This window comes from Pituophis catenifer, unplaced genomic scaffold (genome assembly GCF_029215685.1).
Source record: "Pituophis catenifer annectens isolate HBS135680 unplaced genomic scaffold, rPitCat1.0.hap2 SCAF_6, whole genome shotgun sequence".
Lineage (NCBI taxonomy): Eukaryota > Metazoa > Chordata > Lepidosauria > Squamata > Colubridae > Pituophis > Pituophis catenifer.
In genome coordinates, this window is record NW_027256886.1 from 58,296,026 (window position 1) to 58,318,265 (window position 22,240).

General features: G+C 34.8%; 1 protein-coding gene across 1 annotated transcript; it reads right to left on the reverse strand.

The window, feature by feature from the left end:
- Positions 1-268: 268 nt before the first annotated feature.
- On the reverse strand, positions 269-14,808 carry TEX36 (testis expressed 36). Its single transcript, XM_070944964.1, has 4 exons — positions 14,758-14,808; positions 10,833-10,964; positions 2,272-2,349; positions 269-595 (listed from the first exon to the last, which is right to left on the reverse strand). The coding sequence occupies exons 1-4, from the start codon at positions 14,806-14,808 to the stop codon at positions 269-271; spliced, it is 588 nt and encodes a 195-aa protein (XP_070801065.1).
- Between the last annotated feature and the right edge of the window lie 7,432 nt (positions 14,809-22,240).

Sequence of the window (22,240 nt, forward strand, 5' to 3'; positions counted from 1 at the left end):
TGAAACATTTTAATATTTACCTTGAGACGGGAAAACTAAATGTATATTCAAAGCAATTTTAAAAAGTTTGCTTTTCCTATGGCAGCATTGATCTTTTAAGAAAATAAAGTGTATGAATACAACCACTCATTCAATTGCCATGACTTTAATGTCATTTAGGTTCTGGAAATCATTTCAAAGAAAGATTGGATCCCTTGTGTTTAAAAAAAAAAAAAGTATTTTTCAGTCCTAAGTGAAATATGCTTTACTATTATGAAAACCTGAAAATTTATTTTACTTCTTCTTCAGCAGTTGAAAGATTTTCAGGTTCTGAGCTTTTAGTAGCCTCTGTAGGTGCTATATCATTAGAACCAGTGTAAAATTTTGAAAACCACATGTAATCATTCTTAGGTGCAGAATGTAGAGCAATGCATTTATCAATATGGCTTTTAGGAAAGCGACCTAGAATGGAATGTTTAATATCTGGATATTGGACAAATGAACTCTTATAAACAGAATGGTAGGCATTGCTGCTAGGAATTTGCTCATGGGCCAAAAAATAGTAGTTTTGCGAATAGTGTTGACACTTGTCTCGAAATTTTCTTACTCCTAGTCCCTAAAAGAAATGAGGAGAAGGCATTTATTATAGTTAGCATGTTCTGCATTATGTTAGCAAACTATCAGGAAATGCTTTACTAAAAGATCTTGGCTAGCATGTTGATAATTAACTTACAAACTATTTCTGAAACTTATTCTCATCTGATACATAGCAAAAGTAAGCTTTTGCAACCTCACTGCAGTAGAAGTGTGGACTTCATAGAAACATGCAGTATCTTGGCAAGACCAATCTCTTTTCGTCAAGCGCAAAAGAGATGTGTCATTCTTTCATTCATTACTGAATAGATTTTTAATATGTATATGTTTCTAACTGAAGCATGCAAAGCAGACTTGGTAAGTATTGCAGGCCATAAAGGACAACTTCTGGATGGATGAATCTTAGATGATCAAACCCTGCACATGTCAGCATTTTTGGGTAATACAGGTAGTTCTCGATTTACAACAGTTCATTTAGTGTCATAAGTCACTGAAAAAAGTGACTTATGACTATTTTTCACACTTATGACCTTTGCAGCATGTCCATGGTCACATGATTTACATTCAGATGCTTGACAACTGCCTCAAATTTATGATGGTTGCACTGTCCCGGAGTCATGTAATCCATTTTTGCAACCTTTTACAAGCAAAGTCAATGGGGAAACTAGAATCACTTAACCAGGTTACTAATTTAGTAATTAGTGAATTCAGTGATTCACTTAATAATGTGGCAAGAAAAGTTGTAAAATGGGGCAAACTCACTTAACAAATTTCTTACTCAGCAACATAAGTTTTGGACTCAATTGTGGTCATAAATTGAGAACTACCTGTATACATATGTCTCTAAATTTTCAAGAACTAAATAAAGATCCCCTAGTACACGGGTCTCAAACTTGATCACGTCACGTGACGTATTGTGACATTTTTTGCCTTTTCAGAGCCGGGGTAGGCGTGGCCTATGCATGATGCATCTGGCTTGGGGGCTGCCAGTTTGACAGGCCTGCTCTAATATGTCTCAAATTTTGGGGAAATATGAATTGCCCTACTAAATAATAAATGCTATTAATATACCTAAATTTCTACAAAAGAAAACTGACAGCCTATAACGGTGATGGTGAACCTATGGCATGGGTGCCGGAAATGGCACACAGAGCAATCTCTCTAGGCACATGAACTGTCGCCTGTTGCTCTTCCGGATTCTGGTGCACTGGCCAGCCGGTCTTCACATGCGTGGGAATGCCAGAAACTGGAAGAGCAGCCGCCTGCTGCCCATGCACGCGCCGGGAAGATTATCTTCCGGCTTCTGGTGCATGCATGTTTGTGCGTGCATGCACGCCAGAAAACCAGGTGGCAGGTGCACATGCGTGTGCCGAAAACCGGAAGATCATCTTCCTGGTATGCATGTGTGCACCAGGCTGCTGCTCTTCCCGTTTCCGGCATGCACGCATGCTCCTGTTTTGGTACTTGGTGCTGAAAAGATTCGTCAACACTGGTCTATAACTTGATATATTATCAAATTTAGTTATGTGTCATAACTGACAAAGAAATTAAATAAGCTGTCATCAATTTTGCATTCAGCTTAGAAGAAAGAAATTCTGTAATACAGAATGAATCTAAACATTTCCAAAATATATTACATCTTACAGAGAATTATTAAAAATTATTTTTAAGAAAATACCATTAAAACAGAATACTTACAGCATCTAAATACTCTCCCATACTCAATAAACAACGTCTATTGTCATGGATTGAAAATGGAAATGTATTTACTGGTTTCTAAAAGAAAATGAAAAAAAGTCTTGTGCATTCATACAGCAGGATCATATCTTTCATGTTCTACAGAAATTAAAATTACATGCACACAAATTCCTTGTGTGTCCAATCACACTTGGCCAATAAAGTATTCTATTCTATTCTGTTCTGTTCTGTTCTGTTCTATAAATATGTGTGATACAAATCCACTGTTTCTATTAGTAAAGAATATACTCTCTATTAATAACAGAATTTAATTTCATCTAATTTTAACATGCACAGCTATTGAATTAAATCAATTTTATTTTTATGGGAACAAATTACTAGAATAATTTCAAGATATCTTTTAGAGAATTGCTACTGAGTCCACTGCTAATAAAAACTGAACTTCAAGAGAAACTCATAATTAAATCAATCTGAGATTTATGAGTTTAGTACAGAATACTGATACTATATATTAAATGGCAGAACATGTATTTAAAAGGATTAAGTCCCAAATCTAGAAAACATATGGATGTATGTTATATTTTATTATTTGCCGTCTCCTAGGTTTTGTTCTCCTCACTAAACAAAAGCAAAGAAAACTCTAGTATTCTTTGAAACAAAGTCAACACATTCCCTACTTTTCAACCCTAATAATGTCAATATTCTTAATTTAGAATCATAGAATTAAATAAGGATTAAATAGCTAAACAGTGTATTTACCTAAAATAAAGAATAATTTTTGGTGTTCAAATTATAACCAGAATATAGACCAGAAAAGGAAATTTATCTAAATTTACCTAAATCTTCTCAGAATTGTGTTAGGAATTAAAGGACAATGAACATTTAGAACCAATACATTTCTAATTTTTTGTTACTAATATTTTTCAGATCTTCTACATTCAAGTTATTATAGATGTATAAACATAGTACAGTTGGTAAGCCTCTATCTTCTATCCAAATAAACCATTGGCATTACTTGAAAGAAAAGTTCTGTAAAAGCTTGGGCGGTGGGATGTGAGCGACTGTAAGTAATCTGACATTTTTTATCCTTATTAGATTAGATTAGATTAGAATTCTTTATTGGCCAAGTGAGTTTGGACACAAGGAATTTGTCTTTGGTGCATATGCTCTCAGTGTACATAAAAAGAAAAGATACATCCGTTAAGAATCATAAGGTACAACACTTCATGATAGTCATAGGGTACAAATAAGCAATCAAATCATACTAGGAGACAATCACTATAAATCGTAAGGATACAAGCAACAAGTTACAGTCATAAGTGGGAGGAGATGGGTGATAGGAACGCTGAGAAGATTAATAGTAATAGTAATGCAGACTTAGTGAATAGCTTGACAGTGTTGAGGGAATTATTTGTTTAGCAGAGAGATGGCATTCAGGAAAAAATGTTCTTGTGTCTAGTTGTTCTGGTGTGCAGTGCTCTATAACGTTGTTTTGAAGGTAGGAGTTGAAACAATTTATGTCCAGGATGCAAGAGATCTGTAAATATTTTCCCAGCCCCTTTTGACTCGTGCAGTATACAGGTCCTCAATAGAAGGCAGGTTGGTAGTAACTGTTTTTTCTGCAGTTCTAATTATCCTCTGAAGTCTATGTCTGTCTTGTTGGGTTGCAAAACCAAACCAGACAGTTATAGAAGTGCAGATGACAGACAACTCTTTAAAGAATTGGTACCACTCAGCTAATTAATATGCTGAGCTAATTAATATACATACATATATATGTATATGTACTGTATATATATATAATACAATATATCTTTCTCTCTGTGTATATCTCCTATGTTTAGGACACTTACTACAATTGATTGAACAATTTACTGTGATATATCATTAAATTTTGATGTATAACATTCATAATTTTTATTTAATTTAGCAATTTTAACTCTCAGAATGACCTTCAGATAGGTTAGTGGATCCAGTATCAAATTAAACATATAAAGGGCATTGTTCAATATACAATATTCTTTATTGCCTAAGTGTGATTGGACATACAAGGAATTTGTTTCCGGTGCATAAGCTCTGTGTCTATACCAACCACAAAGTAATATAAACATAAGTTACCAATAGTAGAAGGTAATAGGAAAGATGAGAAAGATAATATAAAACAGCCCTACTACATGGAGTCGAAACAGTTTATGTCTGGAATGTGAAAGATCTGTAGATATTTTCTCAGCCCTCTTTCTGGCTTGTGCAATATACAGGTCCTCAATGGAAAGCAGGCTGGTTGCAATTGTTTTTTCTGCAGTCCTAACTATCCGTTGAAGTCTGTCGGGTTGGGTTGGGTTGTTGCACTGAACCATACAGTTAGAGAAATACAAATGACAGATTCAATAATTCCTCTGTAATCCAATTAATAAAAATGGAGATCCATATTTGGCCAAAGCTTGTCCAAAAACCTTATCTTTATTATACCCAAGGCGTTTTCTGCATCCAATAAAATTGTGGATTCCCTTTTTTCTGAATGTGTAACTAAAGTATCAATAATATTATCTGAGCTTTGTCATCCTTTTATAAAAAATCAGATGGCACAATAGACAACTAAAAATCATGTTTTCTGTAATCCGCATGCCAAGTTTACTGTACAAATTCTGGCAACAACTTGTATTAAATTGGGAAAACTGTACTCCAGCAATAATAAATAAAATAAATAATAAAATCTCCAGCAATATAGGAGTGAAAGAAGATCAAGATATGTTTATATCACTCAACAGGATGGCTATCAAGACCAGGAATATTTCTGTTTCATATATTTAATATACCTATTACTCCTTAAGTAGAAAAAGGTGTAGCTTGATATTATCTTGATTGCATGTAATCTTTGAAAAAGCTCTGTATCTTTTTACAAAAGACCAATTTCTTCCTTGGTAATCTCACTCAGTACTACATACTGACTTACTATTTTAGAGTAATTACATACCATACTTTTCGGAGTATAAGATGCACTGTCCCCCCCACCCAAGGAGGGTGGAAATGTTGGTACATCTTATACACTGAATACAGCCATTTTTGGTCTCCCGAAGCCCCGCCCTGCGTGTTCCATTTTTCTGAAAAACGGGCCCATTTTTTTGCAAAAACAGCACGCAGAGGCTTTGGAAGGCCTGCAGAGTGCTCCTGTAGACTAGGGAGGGAAAAAACACTGTTTTTGCAATAAATGGGCAAAAAATGAGCCTGTTTTTCACAAAAATGGGACGCACAAAGGTTTTGGGAGGCCTGCAGAGTGCTCCTGTGGGCTGGGGAGGGCAAAAACACCCCCATTTTTACAAAGAACGGGCAAAAACAAGTTCATTTTTCACAAAAATGGGGCGCGCAGAGGTTTGGGAGGCCTGCAGTGCTCCTGTAGGCTGGGGAGGGCAAAATGCCGTTTTTGTGAAAAGCGAGCAAAAATGAGTCCATTTTTCGCAAAAATGAGGCGCACAGAGGCTTTGGGAGGCCTGCAGAGTGCTCCAGGGGGCCAGGGAGGGCAAAAACTTTTTTTCTTCCTTACCTCTTTGAAATCTTGGTGTGTCTTATATACCGGTGTGTCTTATAGTCCGAAAAATATGGTAGTTTGTTCTAAGCATCATTAATAACAGAATTGTTATTATTTGATTGCTGCTGTTTCAGTCAAGAGGTCAATAATTGATCAGGTCTTTCATCTCATCTTTCATCTCACTCCCCATATGTTTGCTTTTTTACACTTCAGTGAATATGCTGTTATTTACTTCACAAAGGAAATTAAGTTTCAATTTCACAGACATGAGAGGGTCATATAATTCCAGCTAGCAGTATTCAGATATATATGCCATAGGGGAAATGCTTCTGTTTCTTTAGTTTAAATGATCACAGATCAATAAACATTTCTGCAATGTCCAGATTGAAAACTTTCCTTATCAGAATCTAGGAGAAAAAATTAAAATCTCAGGGAAAAAGAAAACATTGTCTTTAATATCCTATTCTATACACAGATCTGAAAAATTCATTCCATTCTGATGATCCTGCTTGCCAACCTAAGTATATATCGTCCTGTATTATAGATATTAAAAATCTCGTAAGATTTGAATTCTGTACTGAATAGCAATGGAAGCATACACAATTAACAGTTTTAATTTGTAGCTTATATTTCAGCTGCACAAAAAAAAAAAATCTCCCATATATGTAAATTTGACTGACCTTGCTCAACTCCTCTCAGACATGTATCTCATCTAAGACTACAAATAATGGAAACTAATATATTTCTTGTAACCAATATAGTTTTAACTGTTTGTAATTTATGAAATACTGCAAAAAAGAGAAAGCCATGTAAAAACCTTTTGAAAACTTGCATTTTTCTTTCCTACTGTTAAGTATTTCCTATTGCCAATTAATAAACTGTAGTACTGTACCACTTTCTTTATGTGCTGCTTTTTAATCTCTTCCTTGCATGCGAAGACATATCCTTGTAAAAGAACAAGTGAATTAGATTCAGTTACTTTTTAGAACCATTACTAATTATTGCATGAAAGTGTCAAGTGTGTACTTCAGAGCTCAGATGTAGGAGCAGGGTTATTTAAAATATTTATAAATGAGTTGGATCAGAGCTTAAAAGTATGACTATCAAATCTTCAGACAATACCACAACAGAAGTGAGATAATAAACACTAGAAGACAGTACCACAACCCAGGAAAATCTTATATGCTAAAACAATGGGTGGAATTAAATAAATTGAAATTTAAAAGGGAAAAATACAAAGTTATACAGTACATTGAAGTAGGGAACATCCAAATCATAAGTATAAGATGGAAAGGGATCAAACTAAGCAGCAATACATGCAGTAAAAATCTGGCTTTCTTGATACATCATTAGTTGAACATGAGCTTCCAAAAAGCAAAAGCAATTCTAAGTGCTTCAAGAGAAATATAGAGTTCAAGTCTAGTCATAATTCTTCCCTATTTTGCTTTGAACACATCACATTTAGTTTACTGCATCTAGTTCTGGGCACATTTTAGGAAGGGCATTGATTAATATGCAGAGAGAAAAGAGAATGAGATAAAGGGACTGGAGAGAAACCCAAGGACCAACTGGAGGTATTGGATATATGGAGCATGAAGAACAGAAGACAGCAGAAACATGAAAACTGTTTTCAAATATCTGAAGGGCTGTCCTTTAAAAGATGGGATAGAATTTTTCAGTTTTGTTCCAGGACATAGGACAAAAAACAATGGATTTAAAACACAAGGAAGTGGATTTTATAACAGAAATAAATATGTTGCAGCAGTAAAATACCATTCATAATAGATTTGATAAACCAGTAAAGTGTAAACCAAACTATTTTCACAAAAATTGTGAAATTTTTGCTTTATTACTTAATATGTATAAAGTGTACTTGTAATTACTACAAGCAGAACACCTACCAGATTACAAAAACACTCAGATATTAGATTAAAAATGTCTCCTTCCCACAAAAAAACCCCTTCTCCATGAAAGCATATTATAAGACATTACATTGATCAAAACTATAGTTAAATATATTTCTTAACATGTCATTCTTTCCTTTCCAAAAAATGCAACTATTCATTACAATCATTAAAGTGAGACATTATGCATTCCATAATATAGTTTACTTAGGGTTGGATAAACTGAAAAAAAAAGTAACTTAATATAATTTGTAAACCAAGCAAAGTTCATACACTGCACTGAGTCCTGGGTTACTAAACTATCATTGACTTTGAATACGTTCACACCATTAAGCTAAAATCCATGGTTTTATAAAACATAATGGCTGAATTCAGATAGTGAATTAAATCACAATGTAGTTTCTTCACTTTTGAATTACCATGTTGTGTGAACATTGAGTAAGTGATTGGAGATAAAGCCTATCCAGTAGTGGCACCCTGCCTCTACAATTTTTGTTCCAAGGAATTTTGCCTGCCATTCTTTTTCTTTTCTTTTTGGCATGAAGTAACAAATTTGTTATTTAACCAAACCTAACTAAATAGTTTATATTGCAAATCTATTTATTTCTTTTTGGGATTAAGCCATGTAAAATTAAACGGGCTTTACTTGTCTTAAATAGACATTTATAGGCTATGTTATATCAACCTACATGTTATTTTATAGTCTTTTTTATATTAGTCTATTGAAATATCTGATTTGTAATTGTGTCTCTTAGACATTGTTCTATTTTCTTTTTTCTATTCTGAAAGCTATTATGAGGTCTTAGGCTGAAAAGCAGCTAAAAAATGGCATGCGTACATAAATGAAAAGGAACTTAGAACAACTAGTGGGAATAAGCAGAGTTCTGATACATGCCACTTGGTCATTTTTATACGACAATGCCTGCCAGGAAGTACAGCTAATATTTATTACTCCATCCATGGTTAGTTAATTATTAGTTAATTCCTGGTTTCTGTGTACAAACCAATTATGCACAGAGGCATCTAAGGTTTTTATCCACACCCGGAGGCAGTAGTAGTTTAAAAAGAGTGATCAAGCATGTTGATCAACATGCTATTTATTAGCAGATATTCCAGTATTAAAAAGCAAAGAAGTAGGTACCATACTTTGATATAAACATATACACACTCTATCACTCCATATAAAATATTTTTTTTCTGCTTTGGGTATAAATAGAAAACAGAGCAAACTGTTAAGGCCTGTCTATTTAGGGCTCTGTAAGAACAACAAAAAACTCCAGGTGCTATAAAATCATTTCATTACTATCTAGCACATTTCAGACACAAATCCTTCCTCAAGGGCTAATTTCAAAATTCCTTCTATAAATTCCATATCACTTTCTGTTAGAAGCTGTGCTGTATAAAAAGTTTTGAAGAGAAAGATATATATCGGATTGGAGAAGATGGATTGACTATATTCAAAACAAATATCGGACTAAAAAGCTTCAAATAGCTTATGAATGAAACCAACTATTTCTTTTTGAATTATGTTTTGTTAGTGGAAAGGGGAGTTAAAGAGCAAGAGGGAATTAAGAGTTTACAGAAAATTAGCATATTTTAGTTTATGTTTGTTCAAGGTTTAACCTTGTATTTGCTCTGGGTAGTCCGGGGTGGGTGGAGGGGGGTTGGAGGAAGAGGGGGGAGGGGGGTTGGGTGGAGGGGGGGAGGAGGGATGGGGAGAAAAATTGTTGTAATATTTGATAAAACTTTTTATTAAAAAGTAAAAATAAAAAGTTTTAAAGAAACAAAAGCTCTTCAGGATGGATTTATTCACTATCTAAAATATAATAAACAATTTTATCACCGCCCTGAGTCCGAAAGGAGAAGGGCGGTATAGAAATTTGAATAATAAATAAAGAGCCTGAAACATTTTTGTGTCTTTGCTTCTCCCTCATTTTTTTGATTTTATGAAGGGATTAGAGTTAAGCCTATGGTGACCTCATCCCAAACTGAACTTGATTAAGTGTTCTGAATCTGGAATTTCTGGCTCCTTAGAGAAGTTGAAGCAAACATAAAGGAATTTGTACTGTTCACATCAAAAAGTGTTGTAGCACATGTCAGTGATCAGGTCAGACCATATTTATCTATAGACCATACATTTGAGAAAAGACAGACATGTTCGCTTAGCAAATATATAATGTCTATATAAACTGCCCTTATATTTTCATAGAGTGTAAGGACAGTTTATATGGAGAAAATGACTTTAATTTGTATTTTTCTAACAAGTGAATGTAATATTTATTAATATCACTACTTACTAAATATAGTAATATAATATTATATTATAAAAGAAAACAGATTATGGTAGCTTTATTTTAATTTACTGTATTTGTTAAAAGGCATAGGCAAATGACTTTAGGTCATGAGGTGAAAGTTCTGAATAAACAGGAATGTAGCATTGAGATAAACACAATTTCACTACATTTTACTGGCAAGTGCTATTTTAGCACCTAAAAAGAATTATACATTTAATACAAGGGTTATCAATTTCGCTGTACCAAAGTGCCTTCCCCCTTGATAAATATTCGTGTGATGGCATGTGATTAAAACTACATAACTAACAAACAAAACTGCTGAGATTTGTAGTTTTGCATATTCACTCTGGATTTTGCTTGGTGTTTTGCCTCTGTAAACCCACTACAGGAATGTCTAGACAACTCAGCAAGTTTTGATACTGCTCCCACTTTGCCTATAGAAGTCCGATTAGCTAAAAGAGGGAGGGAGGGAGGGAGGGAGGGAGGGAAAGGGAGAGAGAGAGAGAGAGAGAGAGAGAGAGAGAGAGAGAGAGAGAGAGAGAGAGAGAGAGAGAGAGAGAGAAGACTATCTGTCATGTGCTCACAACAGCCCAGGGACTGCAACCAATCTGAGAAATCCTGCATTAACTTTGAAATTCCAAATTAGATTATAATGTACTTGCAAATCTGTTAAGGTCAGAAACAAACAATCTGAGAAAACACTGATCTGTTACTATAACAGTACTAATGTAGCTACAAATTAAAATTGAGAAATTTAAAAATTTAAAACAAACTTAGATTTGTATTTGTAGCTAGAGTACAAAGCTAGAGTATCATAAAAATTGGAAAAATACTTACTTTCTCACGTTCTTTGTACATCAGTGGCACATTTTTTACAGTTTGACAATTGGCATCTATATTAAATATCTGCTTTTGCATTGTGGCTGTAAGAGATTCTGGATATATTTGCAGGTTTTCACACTGTTTGAACTGCAAAACACAAACAAAATAATCTATACAATTCAATACTTAAAAAATGAACACAAGATTCTATAGTCTGTATTTTATTGTTTGTATTACAGCAACACCTAGAGGCCCTATATTGAAGCAAAATCTCATTCTATTTTCACTTTATAAAAACATAACATAAATAATTTCTATTTTCCAAGTTACATGATATATAAAAATGTTAATATATTTTACACATACATAAAATAAAAAGTATTATGTACATAAAGGACTAAACAGACATACCATAATTGAAACACACTGCATGCCAAATGGGCAACCTCCCTCTCAGTTTTCATGGGAAAATCTGTTTTTAAAAAAGCACTTAAGGCTTGAAGGGAATCTAAACCTCTGAGGGAATACTAATCCAAAAAGGAGGTGCTGTCACAGAGACGGTGCATTTCTTAGGTCCCTTCAAATGACATTATTTAAGGGATAGGATATGAAGCACACCTTCTCTGTCAGATCTTACAGGACAGAAACAGGAGTGACAATTCCTTCAGATAGCCAGACCTTATGCACAAAGGCTTTATTTCAATTATACATGCCAGTTCAGCAGCCTCATTCATGAGTTAGTTACAGAAGAGGGAAGACTTTATTTATTTATTTTGTCAAGCATGTATTAGATAACAGATATAAGTATAAACATAACTATAAATACATGAAATGGATATGAATAAAAGGGTACATTAGGACAGGGACAGTAGGCACTGCTTATGCACGCCCCTTAAAGATCTCTTAGGAATGGGGTGAGATCGACAGTAGGCAGTCTAAGGGTAAAGTTTTGGGGGTTTAAGGAAGAAACCACAGAGTCAGTTAGTGCATTCCAGGCATTAACAATTCTGTTACTGAAGTCATATTTTCTGCAATCAAGTTTACCATAAGTTTGTATCTATTATGTGCTCGTGTATTGTTGTGGTTGAAGTTGACAGGTAGGACATTGTAGCAGATAATTTTATGTACTACACTTAGGTCGGACCGAAGATGGCAAAGTTCTAAATTGTCTAAGCCCAAAATTTCAAGTCTGGTGGCATAAGGTATTCTGTTGCGAGCAGAGGAGTAGAGAACTCTTCTCGTGAAATATCTCTGAACTTGTTCGATTGTATTAATGTCTGATATGCAGTGCGTTATAAACCATTTTTATACTTTTTTAATACTTGTTATGTTTTTATACTTTTTTTATATTTGTTATTTTATTTATTTATTTATTTATCATTCATATTTCTATGTCGCCCACTCTCCAAGAACTCTGGGCGGCTTACACCAAAGACAGTACACTAAATAGCATATCGGCCCCAACAATCTGAGTCCTCATTTTACCCACCTCGAAAGGATGGAAGATTTGAGATTTGATCCGCTGATCTGCTGAACTAGCAGTCAGCTGAAGTAGCTGCAGTACTGCACCCTAACCACTGCGCCACCTCGGCTCTATAAACGGTTATACACCATTCTGTTTAATTGCTAGAGTTCAGAGCAACTGAGGATCTAGTTACCTAGCAATGGAACTGAACAGTGGAAGCTGGAAGGCATAACTGGCATCAAATATTGACTCAGACATTAATATGTGCAAAACTGGTAGAAACATAGTAGGTAATAACCGTTAACTTATAAGAAATGAATGAAAGTCGAAAGAAACAAAATGGCTTTGTGTGCATCTAGCCACTTTGTTGGAATATTATCCAGAAGTTAAGTGTGTCAGAAGAAACATAAAAATATGTATCAGAAAAAAACATAAAAATAGTGGGAATATGGCAATTAAGTGTGCAGGATAAAACAAGAAGAGGCTTGAGAATGAATGGGTGCTGAATGAATGTGGGTTAAATACAAAATGATTGACTAATATAAAAGAAGTACATTAAAGAGAGAATGAGGATTGCAAAAAAAAAATGAACAAAGAGAATGAAATGGAATGGAAAATTCATAAAGATGTAGATAGGCAGATTTGATGAGATTCTCAAAGAGAACTTTGAGAACAGCAAAGAACAAAAAACGATGTATAAATGTTGTGTGAATTCAGCCAATTTTACTCAATGAACAAGTTATCCCTTAGTGCAGTACCTAACCAGTTACGTATTATCATAGGAATAAAAAAAGACAATTAAGAATAAAAGGCAAGCATGTTTGACAAGGAGAATTGCTATTAAGGCCAAATTAAAAAGGAAAAGGAAACATAATAAAGTATATGGCATAGGGCCTAGCTATCTGCGAGACCGCCTGCTGCTACCGACGACCTCCCATCAACCCGTGCGCTCCCACAGAGAGGGCCACCTCAGGGTGCCATCAGCCAAACAATGTAGGCTGGTGACCCCCAGGGGGAGGGCCTTCTCGGTGGGGGATCCCACCCTCTGGAATCAGTTGCCCCCTGAGATAAGGAGAATCCATGACCTCAATGCCTTCCGTCGTTCCCTTAAAACCCATCTTTTCCAGCAAGCCGGGTTGGCTTAAGAAGAAATTTTTAAATTCTTTTAATTAGTTTGTGATTTCTTAACTTTTGGGCCAAAATTTATATATATTTTTAAATGTTTTTTTAATATTTGTATTCTATGTTTTTTATCTTGGCTGTACACCGCCCTGAGTCCTCAGGGAGAAGGGCGGTATATAAATTGGAAATTAAATTAAATTAAATTAAAAATATCTCCAGCATGATTGCATTGTACATATTTTCAGCAAGAGCTTTCATAAGTAAGTTTTACTTTGCATGATGTAGAACAATAGCTTTCTACATTCAATATGAAACAAATATTCTATATTAACACTGTCTATTCCTTATTAAAGCACAAAAGCAATTTGGCATTTCATAACAATAACAGTTACTGCTTCTGCTATATCATATACTCCCATTAGAGACCAAGGTAATGAGCCATTCTCTTGCCAAAAGGGGAAAAAAGAGTGGAACAGGGTGGGGGGGAAAGCAAATTAAGTTAGATTGCATGAAGAAGAGAAAAAACAAATTGGAGGGTGGAAAAGGATGGAGGGAAATGCTAAATTGTATACAAAGAAAAGCATTACTATTATATACAATGCTTCTATATCACAATTATACTTTCTTCAAATAAAAATGAAGAATTGGTTAAGAAACCGTTTTTGGAGAGGGATGCTGTTAACTGGTAATATTTTGCACAGACATCAATAATACTAGGGCAGATAAATATCTGTGTACTCTTATGTTAGACTGCATGTGTTATACTCAATATATTTCAAATTATTCCTTATTCTTCTGCCTCCTTTCTTCCAAGCAGTCAGAGCAATATTTACTATAGATTGCTCTTCTTTCTCTTACAAATCTGGTGTGACAAAACTAGGATGAACAAAAGGGTCACTTTCTTCAAGATATAACTTTTTACACCGCACAAGCTCTTAGTCACACTCAAGGGGAGAGGACAAAATTATTTCCATATTAATTTTAATCTTTTAATCTATTCAACCCAGGCATGTTTTGTGCAAATTATAATTCTGTTTTATAAGGTTTGAAATGATTTTCCTTAAACACGCAAAGAGACACAGGGCAATACTTCGCTAAGAGGGAATGTTTCCAGTGCTTTCGTTCTCTGTATTTACACCACTGAGGCCGGGATTAAAAAGAAACGAAGGGCGAAACACAAGCATCTTTCCTTGGACGAAGCAACATTTGGTACCCTAGATCAGGGGCTATTACGCTGTTTTGGGGTTTTTTTCGCGGACCGTCTCTCATTCAGGCTAGGGCTCTTCCTTGCCCCCACGTGCCAAATCGACCAAGTGAGGCGGACTCTGGCCTGACCGTTGCCACTTTCCTTACCCAGATACCGTCCCGGGTGGTGCTTGGATTGGCCCGCCTCCCTTTCGGCATGGTGAGGAAGCTGAGGCTGAGCGGTCCGATAAGGACTCCTCGCGCGTGGGGGTTAATTTCCCTGGGAGCCAGAAGGAAGGCTCGCCTCCACCTCCGAGGAGGAGAAAGAAAAAGAAGAGCAAAAGGTGCAGGAGGCAGTTTTGGTTGCCACGGCTACCGTTGTCAAGTTCCTTGATTCTGCGTCACGCTGAGGGACTCCCCCTCCCTTTCCTTCTGTTACGTCCAGCGGTCCGAATGGCTTTCCCGACCGTTGAAGAAAAGGCGGGAAATCGCTTCTGCGTCTCTTTACTTTTCTGCTTGAGGTAGTTTCTGTCTTTTAAAGAGCTTCCAACGGACATATAGGGAGTTCAAGTTGATGCAGGGAAATCGTCAAGCCAAGAATTAAAGGTGGAGGAATTGTTTTGAGGCGGGCATGAATAGACTCCAGGGAGAATATTCTCCTTCGTTAGTATCAACTCCATCTCTCCGCAAGAGAAATAGTCAGGTCTCTGAATGTGACTTCTCAGGCAAACATATTATGTGATAATTGAATTGCACGATTTAATTTATTGGTGAAACTGATCTAATTGCTGCATCACATGTTCCTGTCACAAGTTTTAATCAAATCCTAAATAATAATAAGCCACGGAGTCACCGAGAGAGTTGGATGGCTATATACATTTTCTTAATAAACGAATACAATAAACAGCATAAGCTATAAAATGTTTTTTAGAAGTTGCTGACATGCTGACAATACATGGTTAAGTGGTACTTTCTTACAGTGACCATTTAGGAGAAAGCTGATTAGGATTTCTATCCCAAAGGAATGAGTGGAAGTAAAAAGGCAGGAAGGGTTAGGGCAGGGGTGGGCAACTGTGGCCCTTTTAGAACCTGTGGACTTCAACTCCCAGAATTCCTGAGTCCACAGATTGTAAAAGGACCACAGTTGCCCACCCCTGAGTTAGGGTATTAAAGTATAAAGCAGGCAAGAGATGAATGGATGATTCCTGTTCTTGGTTGCTGTTTTGAATTATCTTTCCCTATCTCTCCCTCTCTATTCTTTTTCTTTTTTTCTCTTTTTGTAGGCAGGTGATATGATTAGAAGTTCGACAGGAAAGAAAGTAAAAGGTTTTTTTAATATAGGGTGATATGATTAAAACCCAGAGTAAGAGATAGAAATAAAGGGAATATTAATATATTATATTTTTATTCGATAAAATGAAAGTAATAATGAAATAGGTGGAATAATTGAATAATGATAGACTAACCTAATATAGATGTGTATTGTCATGGGAATTTCATAAGTTGATTGAATGTAATAATAATGTTTAATCTGATCAGTTTTGTTTGTATTGGAATGTATGGTGCCCAGGTGCTGTTCACGCATTGATTTGACATTTTTATAAAAAATAAAAAAAAGAAAAAAATTGAGAAAAGAAAAAAATAAAAAGGTGGGAAGGGATGACCAATGTTCATATGCTCATTTATCAGCCCAAATACAGCTAGACTTCAATTTACAACAGTCCATTTAGTGACCAGTTACAACAGCACTGAAAAAGTTACTTATGACCATTTTTCACACTTACGACCATTGCAGCATCCCCAGTCACGTGATCAAAATTCAGATGCTTGGCAACTACTCATATTTAGTGTTGCAGTGTCCCAAGGTCATGTGATCACCTTTTTGAAACTGACAAGAAAAGTCAATGGGGAAGCCAGATTCACTTCACAACTGTGTTATTTAACAACTGCCCTGATACACTTAATTCTGGCAAGAAAAGTCATAAAATTCACTTAACAAATGTCTTGCTTAGCAACAGAAATTTTGTGCTCAATTATGGTTGTAAGTCGAGGACTACCTGCAATTGTATGTATGTACTCTAGATATTGGGAAACATTTATATCAAATGTGGGTTCTATTAGCATTTAGTTCTGTAGCAATCTTTTATAGATCAGATATGGTCCATGTTAAATAAGCGAACTGGCAGATCTTTTGTACTTCACTTCCTATTTCAAAGCTTTTGACCTCATCTAGATATCGATTTGTTCCACAAACCCAATATCGTACTTAGAATCAACTTCATAATTTTAGTGTATTTTTCAATGTATAAAACATAATAACTTATAAAATAACTCTATTTAGAAAAATACATTGTCCTAGATCGCTTTAGAATTCTCTGCTGTGATTTATTCTTGCCCAATTACTTCATATTCCTACTGGAGGCAATGAGACATTCTGTGACTAAGGCAAGATAATATTTTTTACTTTTACAAAGAGAAAACACCAAGTTAAAGAAGTCCCTAGAAAATTGGCAGTCAGATGCTCTGAACCTTTTTGGTTGAAATCTTAAGAACATTTAATAGGCTCTCACAATATAGTTGCCATGGAAAAGCTTTTTCAAAATGTCTGTCATAGTGGTTAGGAACACTACAAAGAGAAAATATGCTACCAAAACTTCATTCTTACATTTTTTTATTTATGCTTTAATTTGCTTTTTCTCTTTTGTAGCAATAGTCCTTGTTTTTATCAGCTTGAAAATGTGAACTAATTACATGTATTCTTAAAAAAAAATCAACAGTAAAAACAAAATCAATAATCTATGAAGTAGATTATGGCCATCACAAACATTATGTCAGCCCTGGAGGCCATATTTTCTTTTGGATCTTCAGGGCTGCCATACTTAGTGCTATGGGAAACTGGGGGGGGGGTGTTGCATGGAGTTGGTAGAGGTATTTAGCCATAACATTCTTTTCTCTGAGAGTCAAGAACATTCAGCTTGCACCTGGAGTGGCATGACTGGGAGGCATCTCCGGATGGGATGGTGGATTGATTGGACCATGAGATGGATATGTGAATGCAGGGGAAGGGACTTTGGCTTTCGTTTGGGTGGGGAAAACCTGGGAGCTTTCAGATTCGGGTTTTCCCAGATGTGCCAATATGACATCTCTAATAAAATGGAACTTTGAGGAACTGCCTGCCTCAGAGTTTTCTTTGGTTGGGGACGTTACTTGGAACCCTGGCACATTAATTTATAGTTACAATGACCATATACCCTTTATTATAAAGGACAATTCAATGTTTCAGAAATCTGTTCATTAGATTGATTTTTTCAAAATCTCACTTTTGTTCTTTCACATTCATGTGAAAAATATGGAATTGAATTTCAGATATTTTGATTAGCATGTCTTTTTGTAGTTTTTGTTTTGCTCCTGAATTTTCCTTTGTAGGCCAAAATTATAAATAATTAACAGTTTAATCCTAATGAACCTTTTTCAGATCTGGTCCTTTTTCACTTTTGTCCTTTTATGTTTACCATTTTTACAATAGGCTTTCTGCTGTGACTGCCTGTCGTGCTCCTGAATAAATTTCACCTCTACTTCCAGCAATAGTCCTATATTCTCTGGAAAACCTGGCTTGGATCAAACCAATAATTTCTTTATTTATTAAATTTATATGCCTCTCATCGCACTGTCAAGCAACTCTGGGTGGCTTCCAAATATAAAAACAAAGATACAAAACATTAAATAGTAAAATTAACAAAGATTAAATAAAGTAAAAAACCAGAATACAACGGGATAGTGATGAGATCGCCATTGGGGCCTCAGGCCAATTGGCAAAGCCAGGTTTTGAGGCTGTTAAGGAAGATCAAGAGGAAGGGGGGGGTGGCTCTCACCTTGAGAGACATAATATTCTGGAGGATGGAAGCCACAGCAGAAAAGGGCCTTCTCTTGGATCCTACAAACCAGATCCTTTTGAATTAATAAGATTTGTAGCATGCCCCTTCTGCCAGAATGAACAAGGCAAGCCAGTTCCATTGGGGAAAGACCGTTCCTTAGGTAGCTTGACCCATGCCATAAAGTTTTGCATTCCCTTTAAAACACGTCTGCAGTGGGACAATTCTGCATCTTCCATTACCACTGGATTTCCCTTTAGGACTAGTTTTAATACTATGTAATAGTATCTGTGGCAAGGACTGTGAGGAATTGCTTCTAATATAACCAGAGTTTTCAGGTAAACAAAAAAGAAAAAAGCTGAATTAAAAATTCAAAATAATCACACAGCAATAGAATACTACTAGGTATGTTATAATTTGCAGCTACCCATATCCATTCACAAGATACTATTCCCTTTTGCAGTAAAGACTCATTTAGAGCATAAAGAAGTAAAAAAAATCGAGCTACAGGAATTATGGGATCAAGATAAGCAAAATAAAAAGAAACATAGTTAAACTGAATTATCTCAGCACCATTAACAATATTACCTCATATATAATTTTATATTCCTGCAAATGAGCCTTGGTTCCACCACAGCTATAACACTGCTGCATAATTTTCTTTTCTCTTTACAATTTTAACTCCTGTCATGTGAGGATCTCATCAACTTGTCAGGAATTCCTTGGTCTTTTTGATTAATTTACTCTTCCTTCATATATATTTCTCTGCAGATCAAACTTCATTCATTTGCTATACATGACCAAATTTTATAAATATATTGCTTATATTTCATCATTGTCAATCGTTTTTGTATTCAAAATCCATATTCATTCAATACCCATATATTCTTAATCTATCTGTTCTTGTTCTACCACGCACACATTTTAATAGCTCTATTGCAATAATTTTCTCTTTAAGATGCAACTACCTTGGTCTTTGATACATTAATTATGAGATTTATTCATTGACATATTTATTTATTTATTCATTAAGATATATATCTATATGCTGTATCCACCAATACAATTTTAATTGTCTACTTCTTTATGCAATACAGAAGTATTGAAGGTGTATAGAGCCATACACCTCTAATATCACAAACATTCCTAATGTGTTTATAAATTAGTTAACCAAGAGGAAATCATATAGCATTGTCTTTCTTCCTGTTCAGTGCTAAACCATTCACTCACTATGCATTCTATTTATTTCAAATGTATCTTATTTCCATAATATATGCCTTTATCTATTCAGCAAATAGCTCCATATTTATGTAAAACATTTCATGTAATATCTATTCACTTTACTGTAATTTGCAGATTGCTACCTGGCAAAAATGCTATACTGTGCTCCCATATTGTACTCATTTTCATTCAATCAAAATTTTGCCAAACTACCTTCCCATGGACACTGGAGAAAAGGATTTCCCTGAAGTTTATATACTCACTCTTCCTTCCTTTCCCTTTGTATAGGAGAATAATAGCATTCTTCCTGTCATCAGACATCAATACTGTCTTTACATATTTCTAATGTTCCTTCTGCATTCTTTCTCCACCTAATGTCATCATTTTTAAAAACTTCATTTCCACAGTATTTCATCATTTTTTCTTGGATACTAATGTTTATTCATTTCAATTCTACTGTTTAGTATATCACTAGCATTCCTACATAGTAGCTGAAGTATTTTTTCCAGCATTCCCTTCCTTCAATTTCAACCTTCATCACTTTTATTTTTAATTCTCTCCATTTTTTGGGAGCTACGGTACTTGTTTAATTTTCTTCATCCACTTCAAAGCAATGTCGTATTTACATCGAAATTGCTGGGCATTTATTCTGCCTCGGTACCTTGCTCTCTTTGACTATTCTCTTCAACAAACATTCCTCTGGATACATTATGTAATATTTTACTCTTATGTTTTCTAGCAATGATTATATACAAAATAAGTTCTTATTTACAACGTACTCCACTTCAGGATTTCAGCCGACATCCTTTTCATCCTTGTCTGTGACAATCTAACATTTTCACTTTGTTCCAAGCAATTTCCTTATATCTATTTCCAATCATTCCTTTGTGAGACTAATCTATTTTCTAGATCATAATGGATTTATGACTTTTCCTAGAGTAATTTTACATTCAGTGTAGTTTCTTTCCATATTTTCCACATGCATTGTTTCAACTCTGATAGAATCTAAAATAAATTTATAGATTCTGAATCTCTAATCAGTCTATTTTTAAATCTTTTGTCATAAATAATCAAGTTAAATTTTTTAAATATATATTAGTTTCTTGCTTTGTGTTTCTTGCCATTTTCTAAGCAGATATTAATTAGACATCATTCTCATTCATTCTTGTCTCCAATTGGAAAATATTTTTTTCTGTACTTTATCTCCATTTAATGTTGCATAATTTCCCCCAAAACACAACTCAATTTCTTTCATTATTACCACTTACTGTCATGTAATTTGCAACTATTTTTGCATCACCGTTCTATTGGTTCCTGTTTTCCTATCCACTAACAACAATCTAGATCACTTCAACAGAGACATATTGTTGAAGTCATCTAGTTTCACTGCAAGTGTTCATCAACTGCATGGCATATAAACTCAGTGTAGTTTTCCAGAGTTATTATATTCTCTTTTCTCTCACCATCATAAAACACACAAAAAAATCTATTTTTCTCTCATAGTTTTAATTTATAGTATTTATTTACATCTCTTATATTCCAAATCATAAGCTTCCATATAATATGGTCACATATCTGTGTGTGTTTGTATGTCTATCTATTTACCCATTATGGCTTTTGGTCAATCAAAGCTTTTACAAAATACTTGCTTAAAAAGATAGGGAAGATGTGGACTAGGTTACACTTTTAATCAAGCCTGTGACATATACATCATTCCTAGCTTGGGCAGTAATAATTCATTTTTGCACATTTTATTCAATATGCCACAAGCAGAATTAAAACCCAGTTTTACCCTGCCATGCTCAGGCTATTCTATATATGTAAAATTTTTAATTTAGAGGCTTATCTTGAAAACCAACATATTGTTATCCCAACTCACCAACTATGCAGTGTATAAACACACTTTGAAGATATGAACATCTGTTCATAATCATAATCCAGTGTAACTTGTATAATTTACAAATACAATAAGTGAATTGGGCCACTAATTTAAAAGTCATTATTTATGGCTTAGTGTGTTTATATGACAAGCTAAATCAGTCTACTTGATAATGGTTAATAGGCAATCTTATTCTTCTTCCCTCTCCCTGGAAGCCTAACTATAACATGAACCTTAAGGATGAATGTATTATATTTACCTAAAGTGGCAGCTGTTTCAAGGTGACTTTTAGACCAAGGTTAAAGGGCTCTGTGGAACACAGCAATGGAGAAAAGATGATGGGATTTATACTAGAAGTAACCAGAATAGCCTAGCAAGTCCTGCACAAAATCCAACCAATTGTGGTTTATTGTAGAGCTAACCACGGGTTAATACCATGTATATACCTGGCAATGCTAAGTTTTCATAGATTCTCTATATAGTAAAACCTATCATGGGCTGCAAAAACAAAATATGATCTTAACTTCATTGTGTACTGAAGGCTTAACAGAGAACTTGGTAGATTGAGGGTGGGGGGAGATAGTATGTACTTGAGCTTCACAATTCTTACTGTTCTTATTAATGTTTTTAGTTTAAAAGATTGTATAACAGTAATGTTCTCAGTTGTACAAAAATAACT